We start from the raw sequence: 24,894 nt of genomic DNA on the forward strand, positions 1-24,894 counted from the left end.
GACACCATGGTGCCATCTACTGGACAAAAGCTCTCTCTCACCCTCTCTCTGTTATGAATAAGCAGCTTTTCCTTCCACATTGCAACTTTCCCTATCACCATCTTGATATACGAAGGATCGACATAAGAAATTAAAGGAGAATGTGTAGGGCATTTTGCAGAAACTGTAGATGACATACGAAGGCCAGGAGACAACACAGAAAAAGTCTAGAAATTCAGAAATGCATACATATATAATATAAATGACATTTTATCTTTTGATACCATAATAATTCAGACTATTTCTCCGGTACAAAGAAAGGTCCTAACAATTTTGTACAGATTTTCCACATAGTGGGGCCACTATGCCCCTAAACCTTTGAGATGTGGAAGGGATAAACTACACATACAGGATCAAGCTAATGTTGTTCTGTCATTTAAAAGAACATTATCAAGTATTGCATTGGGCACTAGAATTACATAAACAACATTCTTTGTCCCCAAAGGACTTACATATATATAATCTACCTAATTTCCTTGGGCTGAACTTGAGGCCCAGGGGGATTTAAATGATTTGTCTAAAAGTTAGAGCTAAGTTAGTTACTTTCACATCTAAGAGTATGAGAAAAGGGGCAGCTAGGTGGCATAGTGGATAGAGCACTGGCCCTGGAGTCAGGAGGACCTGAGTTCAAATGTGACCTAAAACACTTAATGATTACTTAGCTGTATGACCTTGGGCAAGTCACTTAACCCCATTGCCTTGCAACCAAAAAAAAAAGCATGAGAAAAAAAATACATTTTCAAATGTATTTCAAATACATTTTCACATCAATTAAATTCAAATTCCTCCTGAATTCTTCTACTTGGCTCTTGGCTACTCCTGCTTGATCTGAGTCAGACTACCTGATGAGTCCAAGTTGATATCAAGGTCAGTGTTTACCTACGCCACATATGGAAAAAGATGCCATGTTGTCATGGGGAAAACACTGGATTGGGAATTGGGAGATCTCTGTTTTGGTCCATAGCTAAAACTAACTAGTTGCATGGCTAATTTAGTTGTGTAATTTTTGAGCAAGTCATTTGAACCTCTCTAGGACTCAGGTCTAAGCCGAGAGTTAGACAGATGATAACTGAAACCTAAAATCTTTAAAATATTCTGATTGCCTTGGAATTGATTCTGAATGAGAAGGAAGACTCTGTTGGAAGGATGGGCAAAGATCCTCCCACATCCTTCCCTCCTTGAGAACAAGAAGGGGAAGAAGAGAGATTACTATTGAAGAGTTCTACACTTTCTTTGGGTCCTTGGTTCTCTATGAGTACTTTTGCTTCCCAGGTAGTGCTTGGCAGCCAATAAAAAAGATACTGTCTGCCATTAGAACATACTTCTGGCTCTTCACACAGATTTGGGAGGCTCTCAGAATATCTTGGGAGTGTGTAATAGTATTGGTTTGAACTCTCAGAATTCATTTCAGGTAGCAGTTATCCCAAAGTTCTTATCCTGAAGAAGGTCTTAATGAGGCATTGCCTGGTAGTATTCAATGTCTTGATAATGATTTTAATTATATCTTAGACACATTTCAAAGAAAATGGCATAAATATAAATACCAATGTGAGAAACGGCATTCTACATTAGTCATTCATCTTCAGCAGCATGCATGAGAATTGAACATTATTATTGTCAGATTCCTATTATGTGAAATTCAAGAGCATTCACATCCTTGCAAAAGATTTGCAAAAATAGCTTCACTAGTAATAGGATCTGGATGAGACTATTCATTGACAGTTAACATAAAACAATAATAATATTCTCTCATGTACTTCAGTACTAACCTTTGTAAAGATCAAATAGTCAGGCATATTCTCTCTCCTTTGACAAAGAGGTGATAGTAATGATGATGGTGATGTTAATAATAATAATAAAAATAACAATAACAAAATCTGAATTTATATAATGCTTACTATATAATGCCAGGCACATAGTGTTTTACAATTTTTATCTCATTTGATCCTCACAATAATCCTGGGAAGTGGGTACAATTATAATTCCTATTTTACGGATAACAAAACTGAGACAAACAAAGGTTGACTTAATATTTATATGTGATTGATCTTTACCTGAGTTGAGAAAGGGATATTGATAGGGAGACTGAAAATAGAGGTGTCAGTCATATAGTTAGAATGAAGAATAACAAATGAATGCCCTCTTTGTGTTCAAACATCAATATAATAATTATCACAATAATATAAATATAATAATGATAGCTAGAATTTATATAACACTTTAAGGCTTGGATAGTACTTTAAGAAATATTAGCTCATTTGATTTTCACAGCAACCCCTGCTTCTAGTATTATCTGCATTTACAGATGAGGAAACTGAGGCAGACTAAAGCAAAATGACTTAGGATCATACAACTAGTAAAGGCTGAATTTGAACTCAGAGCTTACAGACTTTATCTACTGTATCATCTAGCTCCCCCTAATACATACATATATATATATATATATATATATATATTTATAATATATTTAGAACAGTGGTTTTTAAAATAATATGTACCAGAGACTTATAAGGGTGAAAATCATTTTCATAATAACACTGAAATGTTTTAATTTCCAATAATGTAAATTCCAAAAGCTATGATCCACAGAAATAAAAGTTCTTTAGAAAGTTGGAAAGATCCTTTTGCAAAGGGGTCTTGAGAATAAAAAAGTTGAGAAGCTGGTATCTAGTGAAAAGCCCCAACCTAATGGGCAGATTCCCCTTTGAAAGATCCATGGAATGGTATAAACAAGAATTGCCCAGGATGAGAAAGAATGTGTGGGTAGAACTATGTACCATGAGAGATATTATTGACATCGATGAGAACCCCAATACACGAACATATCAAAGACTCAAAGACATTAATTGGGTTTTAAGGTTTTCAAAGCACTTAACATACAATAACAAAGCTATCAATAAGTCCAGCCAAAATTAATAACTAATTCACATTCATATAATAGTTAAGTATTTATAACATATTTTCCTCAGAACAACATTGTGAGATTGGGATATCATCAATTACAAATAAGGATACAGAGACCCAAGGGAACCCATGGCCTAAGTTGAGCTCTCTCTCCCCTCTTGCCTATCTCCCATGCTACCTTAAAAACAGGCAGTTGGATAACAGTCAAATTTGGCCCAGAGCTAGAGTTTTATTTCAAAATAAATATATAAAGATACAAAAGGATAAGTTTTCAAAAGTGAATGCAATAGGCATGCTTGCCAAGTTGCTAGCATTTCCTCGAACACAATGTTCAAGTTCACACTTGCTTGTTTCTGAATTACAACACATTTCTGTAGGCACAGTTAGATTGAAATCCTTTTGGAGAATGGGGAGGGATCAGAGAAGCAGCAGGAGTAACTATGCCCAGCTTTGAAAATCTAAATATTGGGAAAATGGAGGATGAGACTTTAAATATTGGGGTTCAAAGCAAAATGACCCAATTGTAAAGTTGTACACCACTCTTTGTAAAACTAGAAATACCTATTGACTGCTCTTTCCCTTGTTTCTGGAAGAAATGTCGCAGTATTAATGAGTTCCCCTATGAAGCTAAGGTCCCAAATATGAGCAAGGAGTGTGAGATCTGCTGATAGCCCATTATCTGGAGAAAAGCATATACTTCTTGGATTGGAGACATCTCAATGGAGACTTTCTCAGATCAAATGGCAGTAGATATCCTGGAGACAGAATGCTTTTTAAATTCCCTCAAAGATAATTTGCTTCAGTACTGCATAGGTGCTCCCTCAGAAAGCTATAATTAACAGAGGCTCATACTCACTTGCATGCATAGGTATCTAGCTGTGAAACATAAATACACACTCCTCCATGAAGGCAGAACGACTCATATGATGGTGGACACTCTGAATTCCTGCCTCTGATGAGAGAGAAAGCATCATCCCTGGGCTGAACATATTCTGAAAGACAATGTTTCAAAAATATCTTTAGACCCTGATATCTTCAAAAATGATTGTCATTCTTGGCACAATTATGGGTGGCTAGTTTACAATAAATAGCTTTTTCATATCAGCTGAAATATTAACAATGATGACAGTTTCACTTGTTCACCCAAACCTTACCCTTCAACTTCTAAAAGTTAATGTTAATCACAATTCAGCCAGACCTGTAGTGTCTTTCTTTACTTTTTCTTTTATTTTGTCCTAGAGTGTTCTACAGTCAGATAAAAGTCAGATGAAGCTCCCAAAACATCAAGTTAATTTCATTTCATTGAACTCAAAGAATCCTAGGATTTGGAACTTTTAAGATCATCTAGTTGATTCCTTTCATGATAGAAATGAGGAAACTAAGACTCAAAGAGCCCAAAATGACTTGTCCAAGGTCACACAGAACACATCTGGATTTTGAAACCAGAACTTTTGATTTCCATGATTAAAACAATCTATGGGGCAGCTAGGTGGCATAGTGGATAAAGCACCGTTCCTGGAGTCAGGAGTACCCGGGTTCAAATCCGGTCTCAGACACTTAATAATTACCTAGCTGTGTGGCCTTGGGCAAGCCACTTAACCCCACATGCCTTGCAAAAAAAAACCCTAAAAAAAATCTATTTAATAAAAAAGCACTTAATTACTAGGGTATGATGAGAGCTAACTTCAAAAAGCTCACTCAAAACTGATATTTGTTCTTGACTTAATAAACATCCATAGAGTACTTGACCCAAGAATTATAGTAGCTGTTTCTATACAAGCCAAAGAAAATAATTCTTTGGAAAAGTCAATCCCCAGTTATAGGAGAGAAGTATTATGCATACCATGTGCCAAGAGCTTTTACAATAACATTGGAGATTTAGAACCTAGTCATTCTATAGGAAAACAGGGTGAAACAATTTTCTCCCCAATGCTGTCTGAGATGCAGCAACATTAGCCTCCTTTCCCATTCCTCAAAATTGCTCAAAAAAAAAATCTCCAGACTCCTGACATTTCACTGGTTGTCCCCCATGCTTGGGATGCTCTCCCCCTTAGGTCTCTTTCAAGCCCCTAAAACCCAACCTTCTATAGGAAGCCTTTCTTGACCCCCCCCAATTTCTTCTGTTGATTGTCTTCCACTTATCTTGCATTTGACTTGTTTGTCCATAGCTGTTTGAATGTTGTCTCCTCGAGTAGACTGTGAACTCCATGGGAGCAGGAACTGTCTTTTATATTTTGTATTTATATTTCTAAGAAGTATTTCCACTTCATAGCATAGCAACTGGCACAGAGTGGGTATTAAAATTAAATAAATGCTTATTGATGGATTGACTTGTCCAACATCAAAAAGGAAAAGAGCAAGGATTCAAACCCAGGTCCTCTGGATCACATCCAGCCCTCTTTCCATCATATTGGTCTCAGTTTCCTGGATATTTTCACCCCCCCCCCCCAAGCTTTCTTCTTAAAACTATTTAGACTACTCGGGAATCCTTAAAATTAGAAAAACAATAGCTTTGACAGAAAGGAAAGAGAATGATAAGTTGATGAATTTATTTTATCACATGCTTCCTTCTTTTTAGAAGGAAAAGCATTAGAGCACTTAGTTGAAAGGAATGTTGGGGGAGCTTGTTGAGATTTCTGCAAGGTAACTGGAAATGCCAGCACCTTTTCATCACCTCTAAGAAGAGGAGATTATGTGAGACGGTAAGGTGTTAGAAACACAGAGACACAGGGAAGCCAGTTCACAATTTTTCTTCTACAAGAGTTTATCTGCTCGTACAGCTAGAAGCACACTAGTAAAGTTGGAGGGTCAAGACAGGCAGGGGGGAGCAAGAAGTTTCTTGATTAAATTCTCCTTCTCCAGAACCAAGTCCAGAGTTTCCTGGAGGTAAAGTGTGACCCATAAAAGGGGTTTCTGTTTCTGGAGATATATTTCTATTAAAGGCCAGTTCAAATGCAACCCCCTATAGGAAACTTGTCGTGATTCTTCCCCCACTTTGGCTAGACCTCTTCTCCAAAAAACCTACTTTGTAATTACTTTGTCATTCTGCTTTGTATATATTTCATATTTAATGTCCTACATAGATGTACATGTTCTTTTCAAAAGAATGTAAGCTCGAGGGCTGGGCCTGTTTTGTTTTTTGTCTTTGTATCTCCAGAATGTACCAACATGCATGACATACTATAGGTTTTTAATAAATGCTTGTGGAATGAATAGGCAAATGGATGGATGGATGGGTGAATAAATTACTGCTATTATTATTTTTAGAAGAAAAAACAAAAAAGGTCAAGGTTGAATATTCTACAGCAACAAGGAAGGAGGAAAAATTCTATGAAATTGAAACAATCATGCAAATAAAGAAACACCCTTTCAGGTAAGAGGGAAAAGAAAGTTTAGGAATGACCCTTTCTTTTAATGCATTAAAGCAACTCTCATGTTAAAGGATATTCAGGAGCTTAGATGAATTCCCCTGACCTGCCTAGAATTGTAGCAGACTCTGACATCAACATTACAAATCAGGAGATTAGCAGTATTGCAAAGTAATAAAAGAGATTCACTCCAGACACTATTAAATTAAGGCAACTTGGAATGAATCTTTCAAGCCCAGAACCAACTTAGGCAGGATAGCAAGAGAATGCAGCTTAACAACACCAAGTAATTCCCGGAACCTTCAGTGGAAATACCACTCATGAAGTTTTTTTCCCTGAGTTAAGTAGCATCTCCTCTCTGGACCACCCACTAACTTACCAGGACAGACAGATCCAGACCCAGGTGCACCATTAGAACAGATGCAGGTGTAGCCCCCCATTGTATTTTTACAGATGGCATTTTCTCCACATGTGTGCATTCCCATTTCACACTCATCAATGTCTTCAAATGAAGTGGATGTCAGAGGAGAGGAAAGAGATAATATGGAAAAAGAAAAGGGAAGACATCGTTAGAAAAATGTAACATTCTGAGAAGAACTCAACAGAGAGTTTTATCCTACTCCCTCCAATTGAACTTGTCCTTAAACACACAAACAAAACCAAGGTCAAGAGTGAGCCACTCAGATATAGTCCATCTGCCCTCTGTTCATATGAATTTACTGCCTTTCTCCTCAAAACAAGGGCACATGGGCTGAAATGGCTTTAAGTGCAAACAGAATTCTGGAAATTATGCTACTAACTGTTTAAGAGGGAAGGTGAAAATTTTCTATTAGAGAGTTGAGAAAAAGAGAGAAATGACAAAAATGTAATTTGTAGGTGAATTTCCAGGAGTTGAAGTAGCTACTTAACCCTCTAAAATCTCTTCCTTCATATTAATTTCTCAATGAGCTATTGAATATACAGAAACACACATATGTACACATATATTCTTCACTGAAATAAATACATATGTGTATATCAAAGATGGCAATTTTAAAGCTCTTCAGAGATATATAAAGAAAATCTCTCTAAGTAATGAGAGTCAGAAATCACAATGCACTTTCCTATTGAGTGCAGAAGATATTCTTAAATCATCTATAAGAGAAACATATGGTCCTTTCCAGAAATTCAAGATTTTCCTTCTAAATTGTAGAATTCAACCATATTCCCCTCACTGACAATAAAACTAACTTTTGAAACTTGAGAGGGTAGACATGGGGGTTATGGAAATAACTGTAATACTATCATTTTCCAAATTGACCAATCTAGCTGAAAACTAATTCCATATAATTTTCTAAGAGCAACGATTACCTTAAAGAAATGTTTAAGCTTTAGCTTGAACTTTCTCATAATATAATTGGCCTCAGTTTCCATCTGCTTAAAACTTTTGAGACCGAGTTACTCTTTGAATGCCAAAGGTTAAATAAGAAAATTGAAATGACTCAGGCTTTCTCTACAGCTAAAGTTAAAATGTGATTTTAAAATAATTTTATACCATAAAAATTTTGAAAAATTCTATACTTTCCTCAAAAACAGCTAATTTTAAATTTGTCACATGGTCTTCTTGAGAAACCAAATGATAAGTGTTTGAGAAATGCAATTCCTAGTTTTATATTCAATTCTAATAATAGATCAAGATACAAAATGATCATTTTTCCTTTTTAAAAAAACTTCAAGGAAATTAAATGTAAACGTATTGCTATGGCTTCATAATTGTTTTTATTTAAGACAGTATCTAAGCCACAGTTACCACTGTAACTGTACCACAGGAGTACTGAATTATTAAGGCATTAAAATTAAAAAACATATAGTCAATTCCTGAATTTTTCCTGGTACCTGTCATTGTAGAATTAATCTTAGAAACTATTATCTAAATATAAAAGAGACAAGCTTTAGAGACTATATAACTGTACCAACAATTTACTAACTGGATGCCTTTTTCATTCCTAAACAAGATTTTGAATTTAAATTGTAACACCCTCAAAAGATTTCAAGATCATGGATCTAGCGCTAGAAGTGACCTTAGTCATCAAACCCATTTCCTTTAATTTACAAAGGAGGAAACTGAGGTACAGAGAGGTTGTGACTTGTCATATGGCTAGTATATATCTGAGGTCAAATTTGAGTCTTCCAGACTCCAGTCTAGTAAGCTATTGACTGAAGGGGAGTGCAATGGAAAAATCTATTACAAGTTGGCATAGTAAAAGGGCAGGACATTAAATATGGATGGGTTTGAACCTTGACTCTAAGAACCTGGGTAAGCTTGGGCAGGTCAGGTAAACTCCCAGGCCTGAAAAAAAAAATGATGGGGTAAGAGATAGTGGTCTGAGATGTCTTCTAGCTCAACCTATCTTGTGACATTGTGTTTCCTTTTTCCATTTTCAACTCCTTAAAGTTTTTTTACCACTTTTTCATATGTATTTCTACCTTTTAAATTAACTGAAGATGGAGTTCATAGGTCACCTACATTTGCAAGAGAATTCTAAAGTTTCTTTCCTAGAAGTTCTCCATGTCTTAAGACATGTTCCTATCCTATCCAGTATTACTAGAAAAGCTCAAGGAACATTAATTTGGCTAAAGTAATTCACCCTTCTCTGAGAATAAATTATCAATTATGGGAAAGGAATTAGTTCTAGACAAAATAAATAATAAATACCACACACCTATTTTTGTTTCCCAAGGGATTATCATAACAGACTGTGCAGCTGTGGACAAGGTCGGACTCGCAGAGTAATTTGCTCATCAAAAGATTTTTTAATTGAACTTGGAATTTCATTGGCTTGTAAGTCCCCATTGAGGTAACCTCCTTGATCAACATATTTACCTGCACAGTACTAAGACACTGAGAGATTAATGACTTGCCCAGGATAGCCTAGTCACTGTGTCAGAGCCAGGACTTAAACCCAGGATTCCTTATATCAAGTCTGGCTCTAATTGTCCACTGTACTATTATTGCCTTTCATCAAACAATCTGACCACTCTTAAATAAAAGTTTTGGTATATATTCACATATCTTGCTTTTCCCAGTCTAATTTTTGCTTCTAATAACAGTGGAGAGGTGATCATTCTGGTTCTATCCCTCAATCTACAGTTAGCTCTCAAAATCAGAAGTTGATTCAGATTTCATTGGGAAAGTTCCTACTTTTTTTTAGGTCCTTTATGTTCTGGGGCCTGTCTATCTTAAGATCCTTCTTACACTCTACTCCCCCTCCAAGCAGTCCCCTTCTGGAACACCACTGCTCATTTCCCCACTCTCTGACTTTGCACAGGCTTTCCTCCCAATACTCTGCCTCCTCACCTCTACCATCTGGCTTCCCTGGCTTCCTTTAAGACTCAGCTCAGATGTTTTCTTCCATTGGAGACTTTTCCCAGTTATTTGTACCCTCCCTGCCAAACACATACCATACACTGATCTTACCTGCAGCTGATAGCTATCGAGCCACTGGACCTGAAGTCAGGAAGACCCGAGTTCAAATTTGAACTCAGATACTTCCTATCTAGTCAAGGAAATTTTTCAAACTGTTTCCCTCAGTTTCCTCTTCTGTAAAATGAGCTGGGGAAGGAAATGACAAACTACTCCAGTCAAGAAACCCCAAATAGGGTCCAAGGGGTCAGACATGACTGAAACAACTCAATAACAACAACCTAAACTCTAAAAGGGTGAAAAGAGTCTGACATATAGTAGACACTCCATAAACGTTTATTCCCTTCCTCCATTTATGTTACATATAGTTTGCTTGTATAACTTTGTGGTCTTCCCTAACTAAACTGTAAGTTTCTTTGGGGCAGAATCTATGATTTTGCCTTTCTCTGTGACTAGCACATAGTAAACTCTTCATAAATACTTATTGACTATCTGATTGCTTACCTCTGTGTCCTTGCTTCAACTAATGACATAAATTGACCCCTTTTACTGGCCTCCTCTCTTCTAGCTTTACTTTCCCCATGTGAAAAATAGTCATTAAGGTTCTGAGAGAAGATGTTCTTTTCTTTGTGGCAAAAGAAAAGAAAAAGAAAAAACCCTGATAGGGTGCAGTATAAGGCAGTGGGAAAAGCCTTCATTCTGGAATCAAGGGACCTGTGCTCAAATGTCACCCTGCTAATGCTTTTACTTGATGACTGAGTCACAAATTTCAATCCCTCATCCTTAAAATAGGAACAGGTTTAAACTAGATGGTCTCCCAGAGCCCTTCTGAAAAAAAAAAGAGAGATGAGCCAGTTTATTCTCTTGTTTGGTGGTTGGAGATTAGTATTACAAGAGAGAATACTTGGGACATCATGTGTGTGGCCACCCCTGGAAAGAGCCTGTTGACTAAAAGGCTTGGGGATGAGCAGGAACCTCAAGTTCAGAGAGTTTTAACTAGCCAAGAAAGGATTCCTTTCTTTTTCATCAAAGGAAATTAAATAGAAACCCAGTTTGTTTAAATTATCTATGATCTATTTCACTAGAGCCATGACATATCCCTGACTGCCCGCCAAATACATGCTCAAAAGAGCATTTATAAATGCCTGTGGTCTCCACAGGAATTAATCTGATAAGGGTCTAATTTAAACCCACCTAAGATGGAAAATTAGTGGTTGGGCTGATGATTCTTTGACTTTCCCCCCATGATATCTGGGAGATGCTAGGACTCATGTTCATGTCACAGTTCCTCATCATCACATCAGTCCCTCATTGTGAACAGTTCTTTTCAAAAAAAAAAAGGAGGGAAATAGAAGCTGAGAGACTAAAAGAAAGTGAACGTTTCGTGGACGTTTCATCTTGACAAGGCTGGCTATGGGCAGGTCTTCACTTGTGGGGTAATGCTACAAACAAGTGACACGGAAAGGCAAGTCATGAAATGAATTGACAAAGCTCCAGGCCCCACCTAAACTCTGGCAGAAGAGAAAGTGGTTACAGAAGTGGCTTTCCACCGAGCCTAAATGTCCTCTAGTGGCACATAAATGTCAGCAGCTTGAACCTCAGAGTTATTTAACTGATCCAGAACACTAGATGGTTTTTCCCACAGAGCCCCACCCTTCCTCATTGATATGCACCACAGCAATTTCCAATAAAACTCCAGCAGCTCCAAATTTCCCTCTAGTTCAGCTGGCAAATGAAGTGTCAGTGGGAAAGGGAGAAATCCACAGACAGCCTAAGGCAGAGTATATTGATAAGTCACTAATGCTACTCAAACCTCAGAAAAAAAAATCCAAAAGGCAGAAGGGAGGAATGCCAGTTGCCTTTTGAATCCTATTCACTGTGTAATAGTAGGCAGACTCCCATCTCCTTTTTTTTTTTCCAGTAACTCAGAGATGTCAGCATAAATGCATTGTCTTCTTTCATCTTGAGGTATAGTCAATCTCAGTCATTTTATCTTCATTAATTCACCCTCCTACCAGGATAATCCCTTTGCTACTATTTCTTCTGCAAACTCTCCTCCTTCCTTACCATAACAGTTCAACCCATCTCCACTGTAGCCTTCCAAACATTTGCAGACATATCCACCCTCAGTGTTGAGGCACTCAGATGATTCTGGCTGGCAGAGCACATTATCCATTTCACATTCATCAATATCTATGAGGAAAATAATTTAATAGATAAGATATAGAAACTTCCCTGGGATAAATGGTTAAAACTTAAAAGAAGTTAATATGACAATTCATAGTCCCAAACTGCATTCCAAAGCTTGGGCCTAGAATTAGCCCAACTAGGACAAATTTGCATGTGGTTCTCAAATATTGGATTGGATAAGAGTTCTAAGAGGGAAGAGGCTCTGGACTAGACCTTGATAGCTCATTGATAGGGAAAAGCCTGATGATGATGATGAGTCCTAATACCATATTCCCATGCAATTCAATAAGCATCATTAAGTGTCTAAAGCAGTGAACTGGGAAAAGCACTAGATTTCTTTGGCACAAGGAGTTTCTGGGTGAAGAAATTCTTCCTCTTACTACAGGTAGCACCTTCTCTGCAACTGAGTCATAGAGTTACTTAAGTTACTGAGGGGTTCTGTGACTTAACCAAAGTTACACAATTTTTGTCTGGTCAGAAGTAGGACTTGAGCATGGGTCGTTCCTGGTTCTACAGTCTTCTCTCTATTCATTATACACTTGCCTGCACTAGTAATACAAAGATTTTGCTAATCATTCAGTCATTCTTTGTGACCCCACTGGGAGATGCTAGAATGGCTTACCATTTCCTTCTCCAACTCATCTTACAGATGAAAAAACTGAGGCAAACAGCATTGTGACTTGCCTAGGGACACACAGTTACTAAGTGTCTGAGGCCAGGTTGAATTCAGGTCTACCTACTCCAAGTCTGGCACTGCCCATAATATAAAGATAAAACAAGTTAATTTCTGCTCTCAGGAAGTTTATATGGATGAATAAATTTTAGTACTAAAGGTAATGTTCACTTTGTTTTTGTCAATCCCTTCCACTGACTTTTTTCCCCCAGTGAATGACAATATACATTCTGAGGTCACCAATGCAAGCTAGAAATTAATACAACACAAATTAGTGTGAACAGTAATTTGTTACCTGAGTTCTTGAAAAATAAATCTGAAAAGATGATTTTTAAATTATGTTTGTGTTGACTCTTTTATTGATAATGCTATTTACTGACTTTTCTGTTAAAGCTTATTATATGCATTCATAGTCTAAAATCATGTTATTATTATTATTTAAAATAATGTGACAAAATAATTGCACATCTTTTAATATTTTCTTGTATTTTTTTTGTTTTCTATTCTGTTCATCTGATAATCAAGAAACTGTCTTAGATCTAATGGTTTGGGAAGGCAGGATTTTAATTTAGTGAGAGTTAAAGAGAAGGTACATTATGTTCCTAGATCTATTTGTTTAGTCTTTGGAATTACCAGAGCATAAAGTTGCATTCCTGGTGAATCCTTCCAAGCACTGACACCAGGCATCCTTTCCCTCTGAAATGCACTGAGCATTCACACCACAGTCCACAGGGGCACAACCATCCTCATCTGCAAACAGACAACATCCATCAGAGTATTCCTGAGTCTTTAAAGAGAAAATGAATTTTCATGTTTCAGATCCTACCAAATATTTCAGGATTCTATTTCTTGCCCAAGTCCAAGGAAGGCTAAACTCCAAATGGTTTTCTTTATCCCCACAAGCACTTGCTGACTTTTAAAAGGTTTGTCTAGGTCAAGGGAATTGTAAGGTATATGTTTCTGATTTATTTACAAGCAATTCATGAAATCGGTACTTAAAAAACCATCTAGTGTCCAAGAAGCTTTGTGAGTCCACTAAAAAAAAAATTTAACTATAATTTGGCAAACTTTCAAGAATAAATGGACTCAGATTTAAAAAATTTCAGTATTCTGTTGGCAATCCACAATCTAGGACAGAACCAATATAATTCTTAGGCCCCTAATAAAAGGCAAATAAGCTTAAAATATAATGAGTAGGTTTGTGTACTAACATGGAAAAAAAATCCAACCATAAAAAGTGTTATCCTCAATTTACTGAAATCATATGTGCCATGACACAGGAAATTAGAATGTGAATGTCACTGTACATATTCATTATCGAGATTTATGCAGTGACTTGCAAACCTCAAGGCATTTTCCAGAGTCATAAACCATGCAAGCTAAATACTGTAAAGAGATCATCTTGTTTCATACTCCATGGAAATGCAACTCCCTCGGGGGACAAGAGTAAAACTGTGAGCAGCAGACAGAAGCAACATTCTAAGGGATGATTCTCCAACAACTCACTAATACAATCAATCTCTGAAATGTGGATTCACTTTGGAAGTGAGAACATCCACCAGAATCATAGATTCTAGAACCTAGTTATATTAAAACAGCTCCTCTATTACTGTTAGAGGAAATATAACTATGCCTAGCTATTTGGGGAGGCTGTAACAAAAAAAAAAAACTTTGAGAAATATTACAGTGGAAAGAACTATAAATTGGGAATCAGAGGAGTTGAATTTATTTATTTATTTGTTTGTTTGTTTAGGTTTTTGCTAAGGCAGCTAGGTAATTTTTACATGTCTGAGACTGGATTTAGAAGTTGAATTTAAGGGGCAGCTAGGTGGCGCAGTGAAGAGAGCACCAACCTTGGAGTTGGGAGGACCTGAGTTTAGATCCAGCCTCAGACTTAATAATGACCTAACTGTGTGACCTTGGGCAAGTCACTTAACATCATTCCTTGCAAAAACTAAAAGAAAAAGGAGTTGAGTTTAAATACTGACTCTTCTAGGTACTGCCTATAAGACCTTGGGCAAGTCTCTAATCTCTGTGGGTCTCAGTTCTCACATCTGTAAAAGGGGGGGGGGGGATTTTAAATGAGATGACTTCTAAATTCCCTTCCCACTATATAATCCTCTATTTTGGGCAACATTGTTTAAGAAGGGCAATGTTAAACTGGACATGTCCAGAGGAGGGTGAAGAGCCTTGAATTCCATGATACTTGAGAATCAGGTTAAGAAGAAAAGCTGAAAAGTGAGTGGGATGGGAGAAGATAAAAATCCCCTGCACTGGGGCATGATTTTGAAATTCAGAAAACACTAACAGATCTGGGAAAGAAATGAAGATAGACTTAGCCTATCCACAAAATGAACACTTCAGAAGGAAGTTACTAATGGAAAATGGGGTGGATCCTGGTGGGAGGATATTCCAGGATGAGCCAGATGCAAGTTTGGTAGCCAGTTTCAGGATGAGGAGGCTTTGAGCACTGAGGGACTTTCAGAATGGTATAACAGTAGAGACATAGTTCTGAAGCCCAGAGCAGTACTAGCATTAAACAAACTGAAGCCCAGTAAAGTCAAGTCATTTGCCCAAAATCATATAGTAAATCTGTGGTGGAACCCATTTCCTGGCTCATTTTAGAATGTAAGATCTTATCCTGGATAAGAGAAAACCTGCTGTGGGGAGAAGTAGTTAGCAGAGCCTTCTTGAAATAATTGAATGGCTCTCAAATGGAAAATAAATTACATTTTTTTTAGTTTTTCCCCAGAAGGCAAAAACAAGAGTCAAGGGTGCAGGGTGATATAGGCAAATAGAGGACTGAATTCAGGAAAAACTTCTTTACAGCTTTTATTCACAATGTATGAGATTAAGTCTACTGACATTCTGTTTCCCAACTCTTTAATACTCACTATCTTTCTTGATTTTGCATCATATGTAATACTTGTGACAACCTGGCTGCCTTCTTCCCTTATTCTTAAGACACTTAGATATTACAAACAAAACAGAGCCTGAGATACTTGGGTAACCTCCCAACTAAACACCAGACCACGGATGTAGAGATCAAGGTCATCTAAGTCAAATGGTGTCAAACTCAAATAGAAAGTGTTATTGTTGTTGCTATTATTGCTGTTGTTGTATCATTTTACTCATGGTCCAATTCTTTGTGACCCCATTGGGGATTTTCTTTGGCAAAGATACTGGAGAGGTTTGCCATTTCAATCTCCAGCTCCTTCTATAGATGAAGAAACTGAGGCAAACACAGTGAAGTGATTTGCCCAGGGTCACACAGTAAGTATCTGAGGCTGAATTTGAACTCACAAAGATTAGCATTCCTGATTCGCTGATACCCAGTGCTTTATCCACTGTCCCAACTAGCAGCCCAAAATAGAGAGCAAATTGACTTCAAAAAGCCACAAAGTAACATTATCTGTGTTCTGTTGAATTTTTATTTTTTAAACATTTCTCAAGTATATTTTAATTTGTTTTGCTACTGAAGCTTAACATTCTAGTCTAATCCTCTTCATTTCACAAATGAGGAAAATGAAATCCAAGGAGTTTAAGTGACTTGCCTTAAGATCCCATAGTTAGTATCAGTGGGAAGATTTGAACCCAGGTTTTGTGATTCCAGAACCCAATTTCCATCTCTATAAAATGATTCTCACAGTCTTTAGGTTAGTCCTTTGTAATATTAGTGCTCATAATATAATATTGCCTCTACTTCTACTCTTACTATTAATGTATAATTCCTATTTGTAAATTATGATTCATATTTACAAAGTATTTATCACAGTGACTTGTACATGGTAGATACTTAATAAATTCTTGTTCCTTTCCTCTTTCTTCTACCTTAATTTTTAAATTTTAAATGGGCATACCCTTATTTCTGTCTTATGAAGAGCAACATCAATCTTCCCATGGTCTCATTTTTATGTTTTTCCTACCAAAGTCAAGCAGTAACAGGTAAGAATGATAGTTCATACTCCCAAATTGATAGTTGATCTGGTGGATGATCTTTAAAGTGAAATTCTTTGAGAACTATGGTTTTGATAGCTTTCCAATGGTCTGTAGACCAAGGGCAGAATATGGAACAAAATTCTAAATTTTTGCAAAATGGGTTGACTTAATCTATGGTGCCAGGTTATTCCCAAACCATTTCTATTCTTCCTCTGCCATCTGGAAATGGAGAGGATCAATATTTATACCTTGTGAATCCCATCAGCTCATATTTGGCAGTCAGCCTCTAACTACTACAAGTATTGAGAATGACAAACAAAATTGTGGCAGAGAATAAACTAGGGATGTGGGTGGTTGGCACTATCATCACCTGAAACAGACTTCACTCTTTTTTTTTTCACTTTTGTTTTCAGCACTATTTCTTTCTGGAGGATTTTCAAGACTATAACCTCCCACATGGGCTATAAATGAGTCAGGTTTATTACCTGACTTCCAAAGAAAGAAAAGTCAGGGGAACAAAAGAATATGAGTTCAGAAATTCAGGAGCACAGATCTGGTGCCCTCATTGCTAATTAATTAATGTTGATGAAAAATTCAGTTGTAGGACCTTGAAAATCATCTAGCCTCTAAAAAAAAAAATCTGGTCCAATTCCTTCATTTTTTTTCACACTGAGGATACTAAAGCCTAGAAGAAGAAAATGACTTACCCAGGGTTACACAAGTAATAGATAACAGAGCAAGAATTTGAACTCAGGTCCTCTGCTTCCAGGTCTAATGCTCTTATCATTTTTCCACCCAAACACCACATAGTCTATCTTCATCACTAAATGGTCTATATATGGACCAAAGGTAGGAGAGAGAGAACTCATTGTTCTTACCTGAAACCAGGATTTCAGCTACTAGTCCATGTTTGGGGTGCTCTTTGGTGTCATTTTTCAATGTTCTTCCCAACCCATTTTCCACTATTACTTCATTGTCTATATGCATTTCATTGGCTATTAGAAAATAGCAAGTAGAATGTTTATCATTTTTATACAAGAAGCATTTCGTTTATTGGTATTTAAAGCAGAATTTTGCTTGTAACTACAGCGCATACTCCAAGTATATCTAGTGAATTAGGATAACAGCCCTGGGCTGGGTTTTCTGGAACCTCTTCAAACACACAATGGAACTAGACTGGCATACAGTAGATTATACAACTAGTTACTAGTAATGAATGACCATGGTTTTAAATTGAACATCTGGCAATAAGCTGTCCCTGATAAACATAGCCTCCCTATCAGCAAAACAAAGGGATGGGACTGGTTCTCTTCACTTATTTTCATCCTTTAGTATACTCTGTTATGACCTTTCTTCTTCAACACTGCCTTTAATATTTATTTTAGTCTAATTTTCCCCTATTTAAAATTTGGGAATGAGGCATTCCCAATGTGATTTATTCTGGTACTTCACAGTCCCCTATTACTTGCCCACCCCCAAACCATGAGCAGAAAAATCTACACAAATTTCCTAATTCAACAACTAAGACAAAGGTTGAAAATTCAATTACTGGCATTGTTTAAAGGGTAAATTCATCAATAGACTTATCTGTTCATCAGCATGCCGAGTTCTACTTTGATAAGTATGGATTGAAAAAAATTAAAGGATTCAAATTTAAAAATAAATTCTCTGATCTTTCTTGGAGCAGTACAATTATCAATCAGTGAACTAAGATACATGATTAGTTTTTTTAGAAAGTCATATAAGAAAATGAAAAAAACATTGACATGGAATCCCTTCCCCACACATATTCCTCCCCCACTTATCTATCACATTTGCTTTGTTTTTTTCTACCTATCCCTCAGAAGCTTGGTTAGAGTGAATAAATTTTTTGGACTGTTATCAAGACAGCTTGACAGAGAGAGCACTGGCTCTAGATTCAAGGATTTGGCATTCAAGTCCTTGATGTTTACACCTTGGGTGGCCTTGGGCAAATCACTTGACTTCCTGGACCTCACTTTCTCCAACTTTACAATGAAGGTTTTGGACCAGATGGCTTCTGAGGTTCCTATAACCCCTTCTTCTGAATAGATTCTTATACTCCAAAGCTGACTTTTTGCATTATTAATGAGAACAGTTCAATTTGGCCCAATCTAAGTTCAGAAATAGCATAAAAAAAGAGTTGTTGTTTTTTAAGATGCACAAAATTCTTCTCTGATGCTTCATTGTGACAAGAAGGTAACCCTGGGTTTCTCAAGTTAATGGAGTTTCAGCAAAATGGAAAGTCTTCAAGAATGACCTCAGCAGATGCTGAACAGAAGAGCAGAACCAGAAGAACACTGTACACACTAACAACAACATTGGGTTGATGATTAACTACAATGGACCTGTTCATTTCAGCAGTACAACAATCAAAGATAATTCTAAAAGACTCTTTTTTTTTTTTTTTTTAGGTTTTTGCAAGGCATATGGGGTTAAGTGGCTTGCCCAAGGCCGCACAGCTAGGTAATTATTATGTCTGAGACCGGATTTGAACCCAGGTACTCCTGACTCCAGGACAGGTGCTTTTATCCACTGCACCACCTAGCTGCCCCTAAAAGACTCTTGATGGAGACTACCATCCATACCAGAAAAGGAACTGTGGAGTTTAAATGAAGACAAAACTTACAATATTCTATTTTTAAAAATCATCTTTATGTATTATGTCATTTTTTCTCTCTAATGTTTTTACTTCTGTTTGGATTTGATTCTTCCTTAACAACATGATTAATATGGATCTATGTATATTAATATGACTCTAAGTTATACATGTAGAGCCTGTATCAGATTACTTTCTGTTGGGGGATGAGGGAGGAAGGAAGGGAGGGAAAAAAATGTAAACTCAAAACCTTGCCAAAAAAATGATTGGTAAAGACTACTATTACATGTATTTGGAAAAACATATAAATAAAATATTTAAATTTTTTAAAAAAGAATGATCGCAGCAACAAAATGGTTTCTGCTTTCTGAAAATCAGTCTAGCAAAATCACTATCAGATTGGTCAAGCCTGTGTTTTCAGTTTCATTGTAAATTAGTCTTCCTCCTAAACTCTATGATTCAGTCAAACTGGCCTTCTCTCTGATCCTCACATGTAATATTATATCTCCTATTCCTAGGTATTTGCAGTGACTCTGCCCCACGCTTGGAATGCACTTCCTCCTCACCTTCATCTCAAAGAATTGGTGTCTTTGAAGATTCAGTCCATGTGCCCATTCTCTACAACAGAACTCCTTACTGGAGATCCATGGACATATGTTTTATATGGGCTATTGGTAGTAGGTGTCCAACCTTTTATCTCTTTTGGGCTGCATTGCCCCACAAAAACTTGTCAAGGGTCACATATAGAATTTAATATTTATTTGTGACTACAATGTTATTTTTTGTTTATGACTTCAACATGACTATAATTTATTACTGCAATAACCCATATTACCAAGAAGTATAATAATAATAAAAAAATGTAAAAATGTTACATGAATGAGCTTTGAGGACTGTGTGCAACCCACAGTCCCTGGGTTGGACACATCACTCCCCCCATCCCTATGTATAGTACACTCCCTCTTAAACTAACTTGTATTCAACAATGTTGTATATGTTTGTATTTTTTAATGTTCATTCTGCAGATGACTTTGTTGCCTCATCCACTAAAATGCCATTTCCTGGTAAATAGAGTTTGCTACATTAGTATATTTGCATATTTACTGCCTAGCACAGTTCTTGGAACACAGTAGTGGATTAATAAATGACTTGTTTGATCGAACAGGTGAAAATACATCATCATCAGATATACTATCATTTTGGAATGCAGCAATTGTGTATAGGCCTGGGATGACGATAATTACAACTTATGGACCAATATTTGTTATAAAAGATGAAAAAATAGGGAACATCTTTGGAGAAAGTGACAAAAAAAATTTTAAGGGAAAAAAAGTGACATGATCTTCTGAAGATGCCAGTATATATGTTGCTTCTTGGTGACTTATGCAAAGGTAAGCATAAAAGAGGATGAAGAAAATCTGTTTCAGTAGGTGAAAATATAAAAGAAGACAAAAGTCTATAAGGTTTACTAAGAAGCTCTCTCTATATATCCCAAATATTTCCTTTTACAAAAGAATTGGAAAGGGGTGGCTAGGTGGCACAGTGGATAGAGCACCGGCCCTGGAGTCAGGAGTACCTGAGTTCAATCCTGGCCTCAGACACTTAATAATTACCTAGCTGTGTGGCCTTGGGCAAGTCACTTAACCCCATTGCCTTGAAAAAAAAACTGGAAAAAAAATTGGAAAATGCTATAGACATGGTGCCACCAAACATAACTCCAAAAAATGAAATTAACCAACAGATAGTAAATAACTGGCTCCTAACATTTCATAATCAGTGGTCTGGGTTGGAACAATGGTCAAAATTAATACAAAATTAGTACAAAAAAATTAGGAAAACATTACATGCTATTACAATAGTTCCAATTGTTTTTAATTTCTTTAAATCAAGTGCTCACCCTGAAAAATGAGAAGCTGATTAAAATCAACACTTCTTGCCATTACTTAGAGTCTACTAAATGTAAAACAATTTAAAACCCCAAAAGAAGGTTAAAAGTGCTAAGAAAATTTCTCAATGAACACTTAATCTCTTTGCCAAGCAAAAACATGATAGTTGAGGCATACTGGTCTTCAATGCCATGGAGCTTATATGCATAACAGAATGGAAAAGTGTGAAACTTTATGACTTCTATCTTTTAGTAAAACGGTGAAAAGAAAGGGATGAGAAAATGAGCCTGCATCAATCTTTAAGTCAATTTGATTAGAAAAAGAACAAAATCATTCTGATAACTTTCATAAACAAAAATATGAAGATATCAATAAATATATGTAAAGCACAGAAATCTGCTAGAAGCTATTACTTTTGGATTTTAATCTTGCACTGACTCAGCGTTCTATATAAAGAACTGAAAAGAGCACATAAGAAAATGAAATTGATCCTGATTAAATACATACAGACAAAATTGTTTTTGTTGGTACTAAGGAATCAGTTTTCCTAAAGACACTTCAAGATTTCTCAGAGGTAAAATGTCCAAAGGAATAAAAAGGATAATAAGTAATACTATTATTCTGTTTAGGTAGGTAGGTAGGTAGATAGATAACCAAGAAGATAACAGAAACAGATCAAAATACCTCCTTCCTCAATTATACAAACCTTTATATTAATGTTCTCAGTGAAGACAAGAGAGAAAGGAGACAGACAGAGCCACACATAGAGGGTGTTTGAGGGAGAGGGAGAGGGAGAGGGAGAGGGAGAGGGGGAGGGGGAGAGGGAGAGAGACATAGACAGAGAGACAGAGAGACAGAGACAGAGACAGAGACAGAGACAGAGACAGAGAGAGTAAAAGGAGGAAGAGGAGGAGGAATCCACTATGTTTATACATATATTTTAAACAATTTCCCCATCTACAGGAAATAACTGGTAATAAACAAATTTTCTCTTTGAAACATATAGCTAGAATATGTTTAAAAATCTATGATCATATGTGATTTTCCAGCACTAAAACTGGATACCTTTGGTCATTTTAAGTCTTGTTATTCTTTAGACTTTGACATTTTTTTGCATTGGTTAAAATATTACATTGCAATAAAAATAACTACCTGCTTCTGTCTGATGATTGTTTAGAGCCTGGCACTTTTTACCATCTTGGATTTTCCGAAAGCCTTCATAACACAAGCATTGAGCAATTCCAAATCTCTCTTTACAAATATGCTCACAGCCTCCATTTTTATATAGGCAGGGATCAGTTCCTAAATAAAAAAAAAGACATGTTCACAGATGTACCAGAAGGTTGAAAGGAAGCCACTGACTCAAATCATAAAGATCACTCTTTGGGAGAACCTGTTAGGCATCTCTTAACAATTATTCCCAAGAAGAGTTGTTGGTTCTGATTGAACACAGCAAGTGTCTTAGTTTGAGACAATCTTAAGAAGAAGTTTCCTGGCTCAGTCTAGCAATGAAATAATCAAACAGAAGACTTGTAGTAGGACCACTCTGATTTTCCTTTCCATTTAGTGCAGTTGATGGTGATCCTCTAACCACTGATTCATTCTTTCTCTGAAATCTAGGATTGAGATATCTCCATGGGGACATATATTGAATTCCTCTATTTTTTTGGTACCCACAACCATTTTTAAAATGTAAATATGTAACCAAAAAAAGTATAAAGGATGAGGAAATATGGTTGTTAGAGTGGAAACAGAATGGATATAGTCTTTGTTAAGTCTGGATTCAAGGAAGGATCATCTTACTGAGTTCAAATCCAACCTCAGACACTACTTGTGGGACCCCAGGAAAATCACTTAACCATACTTGCTTCAGTTTCCTCATCTATAAAATGATCTGAAGAAAGAAATGGCAAATCATTCCAGTATTTTTGCCAAGAAAATCCCAAAAGGAATAAGAAAGAGTCAGACACAACTGAAACAAAGGCTAAACAGCAACTAAAATTGCATGATTTCTACCAAATTCCTTTAGTTGAAATGAAGACCAGATTCCAGGAAAACTAAAGGTTTCTTCAGAGAAGTAAAAATAGCAAAGTTCCCATGCCCTCATCCCAAATCAGCAGAAGCTATCCAAATCACAACTGCATCACATTCCCAGTGTACCTGGTTTTGCCAAAGGATGAATTACAACCAAGGATGAGGGTCTCAGCATGCTGCCTCGAAGACATACCCTGTTTTGGCCAGTCCTCTTGTCCACCCTTATTACCGAAGGCTTAGCCCAATCAGAGAACCAAACATGATCCTCGAATACAGTCACATCAAATGGATGATCTGGAAGCAAGGCATATCAATTAACTATAGCTTTTCTTTGCAGAATATAGTTACAAAACTAGAACTTGAAATTTAAAGTAATACGTGCAGAGGAAAAGAGGTCACTAAATTGTTCATAAGAATCCCTGCTGGTCACACACTGACTTAGAAAACTATATACATTAACATCATCTTTGTTTTATTGTATTTTTATTTCTCTTGTTTAATATTTCCCAACTACATTTGGATTTGGTTCCATAGGCTCTTGGGAATATTGCTGCCCACCATGGAGCCTTGGAGGGGGTGAGGAGACTGTGTTGTATACCTCTGGTGTAGTGGATAAAGAGGTCAGTGAACAGACAGACCTAGGATCATGTCCCACAGAGCTATGTTTTGTGAGGCTGTGGCAACTGGGGGTTCTATGGTGAGAAGGCTAACCTCTAGACAGCTATGTCACAGGGGAGTTACTTGCCAAATCACTATAGTGATGAAACCATGTGTGTGGACAAAAAAAAAAGACACACATATTCATATACATCATTACTATGGTAGATGGATAGAAACCAGACATCTTCTAATGGTGCTAACTAGTCAACAACAGACATAAACCCACAAGCTGGATGACCTGATTTTGAGCCAGGAGCCCAGGGATATGAGGTAGTGGTGAAAGGTTCAGTCACCTATGGGGTGGGCTGACTGCATCACATTCCTAAGTATGGCCCAAACCAGATTAGAATGTAACTGAAAATATTGAACTCAAAAACTTACAAAAAGATAAATGCTGAAAACTATCTTTGCATGTAATTGGAAAAAACATTTACAATTGTAACTGGGAAATACTGAATAAAATAAAAATACAATAAAAACATAATCATGTTAATGTGGATTATGATTTAATGGCTCCTATTTCCTAGATCTGGAGCTTTCTTAATAAAAAGGTATCAAAAATGAACCTAAAGGGGTCTCACTCTAGAAATTCACCCTAAAGTCAGCCAGCTTGTGTTCTACCGTCTCTGAGATTAAGCAGACTGAGTGACTTTGAGCAAGTCACTCAATTTCTTCTTCTGTAAAATGGAGTTAAAAATCTCCTTTCCCTGCTCCTTTCTACCATTTGTTCTGGGAATAGTAATCAAATCTACTTGTTTCTAGATAAGGCTTGTCATTCCACTAATCTATAGTACCAGGAATCTTCCAGCTACTTTACCTTCCTTGTCTACCACTCCCTTAGAGGTGATAGTTCCCCATTTTAAAAGATAAACTCCCTAAGGACAGGAATTTTGTATTTCTGTGTATTTGAATGTCCAGCTCTTAGCATTAAACTTAACCATTAATAAATGGTTTTTACGCTTTTTCACCAAGTTGTTGCAAGGCACTATTTGTGTAATAAGCTCACAATTATCTGATGGTGTTGTCCTCTGTATCCCTTATTCCCATTTCTATCTTGCAATTAAGTGAAGAGGAAACAGAAATTCAGATTGCAAATACCTCTTCCAATAGAAAATATTGGCAATTTATTATTTTTTTTAGGTTTTTGCAAGGCAAATGGGGTTAAGTGGCTTGCCCAAGGC

At 36.6% G+C, this 24,894-nt stretch overlaps 1 protein-coding gene across 3 annotated transcripts in view; it reads right to left on the reverse strand.

The window, feature by feature from the left end:
* The window catches only part of EGF (epidermal growth factor), a 139,743-nt gene that overhangs the window by 25,624 nt on the left and 89,225 nt on the right, over nt 1–24,894 (reverse strand). For all 3 annotated transcript variants that reach the window (XM_074228712.1, XM_074228711.1, XM_074228710.1), the window contains 7 exons: nt 23,180–23,347; nt 22,172–22,321; nt 17,395–17,511; nt 13,211–13,327; nt 11,782–11,907; nt 6,691–6,813; nt 3,800–3,935 (listed from right to left, as the gene is read on the reverse strand). In XM_074228712.1, coding sequence (XP_074084813.1) covers nt 3,800–3,935; nt 6,691–6,813; nt 11,782–11,907; nt 13,211–13,327; nt 17,395–17,511; nt 22,172–22,321; nt 23,180–23,347 — 937 coding nt within the window. The remainder of the gene's footprint in view (nt 1–3,799; nt 3,936–6,690; nt 6,814–11,781; nt 11,908–13,210; nt 13,328–17,394; nt 17,512–22,171; nt 22,322–23,179; nt 23,348–24,894) is intronic.

Source organism: Macrotis lagotis, chromosome 3 (assembly GCF_037893015.1).
Source record: "Macrotis lagotis isolate mMagLag1 chromosome 3, bilby.v1.9.chrom.fasta, whole genome shotgun sequence".
Taxonomy (NCBI): domain Eukaryota; kingdom Metazoa; phylum Chordata; class Mammalia; order Peramelemorphia; family Peramelidae; genus Macrotis; species Macrotis lagotis.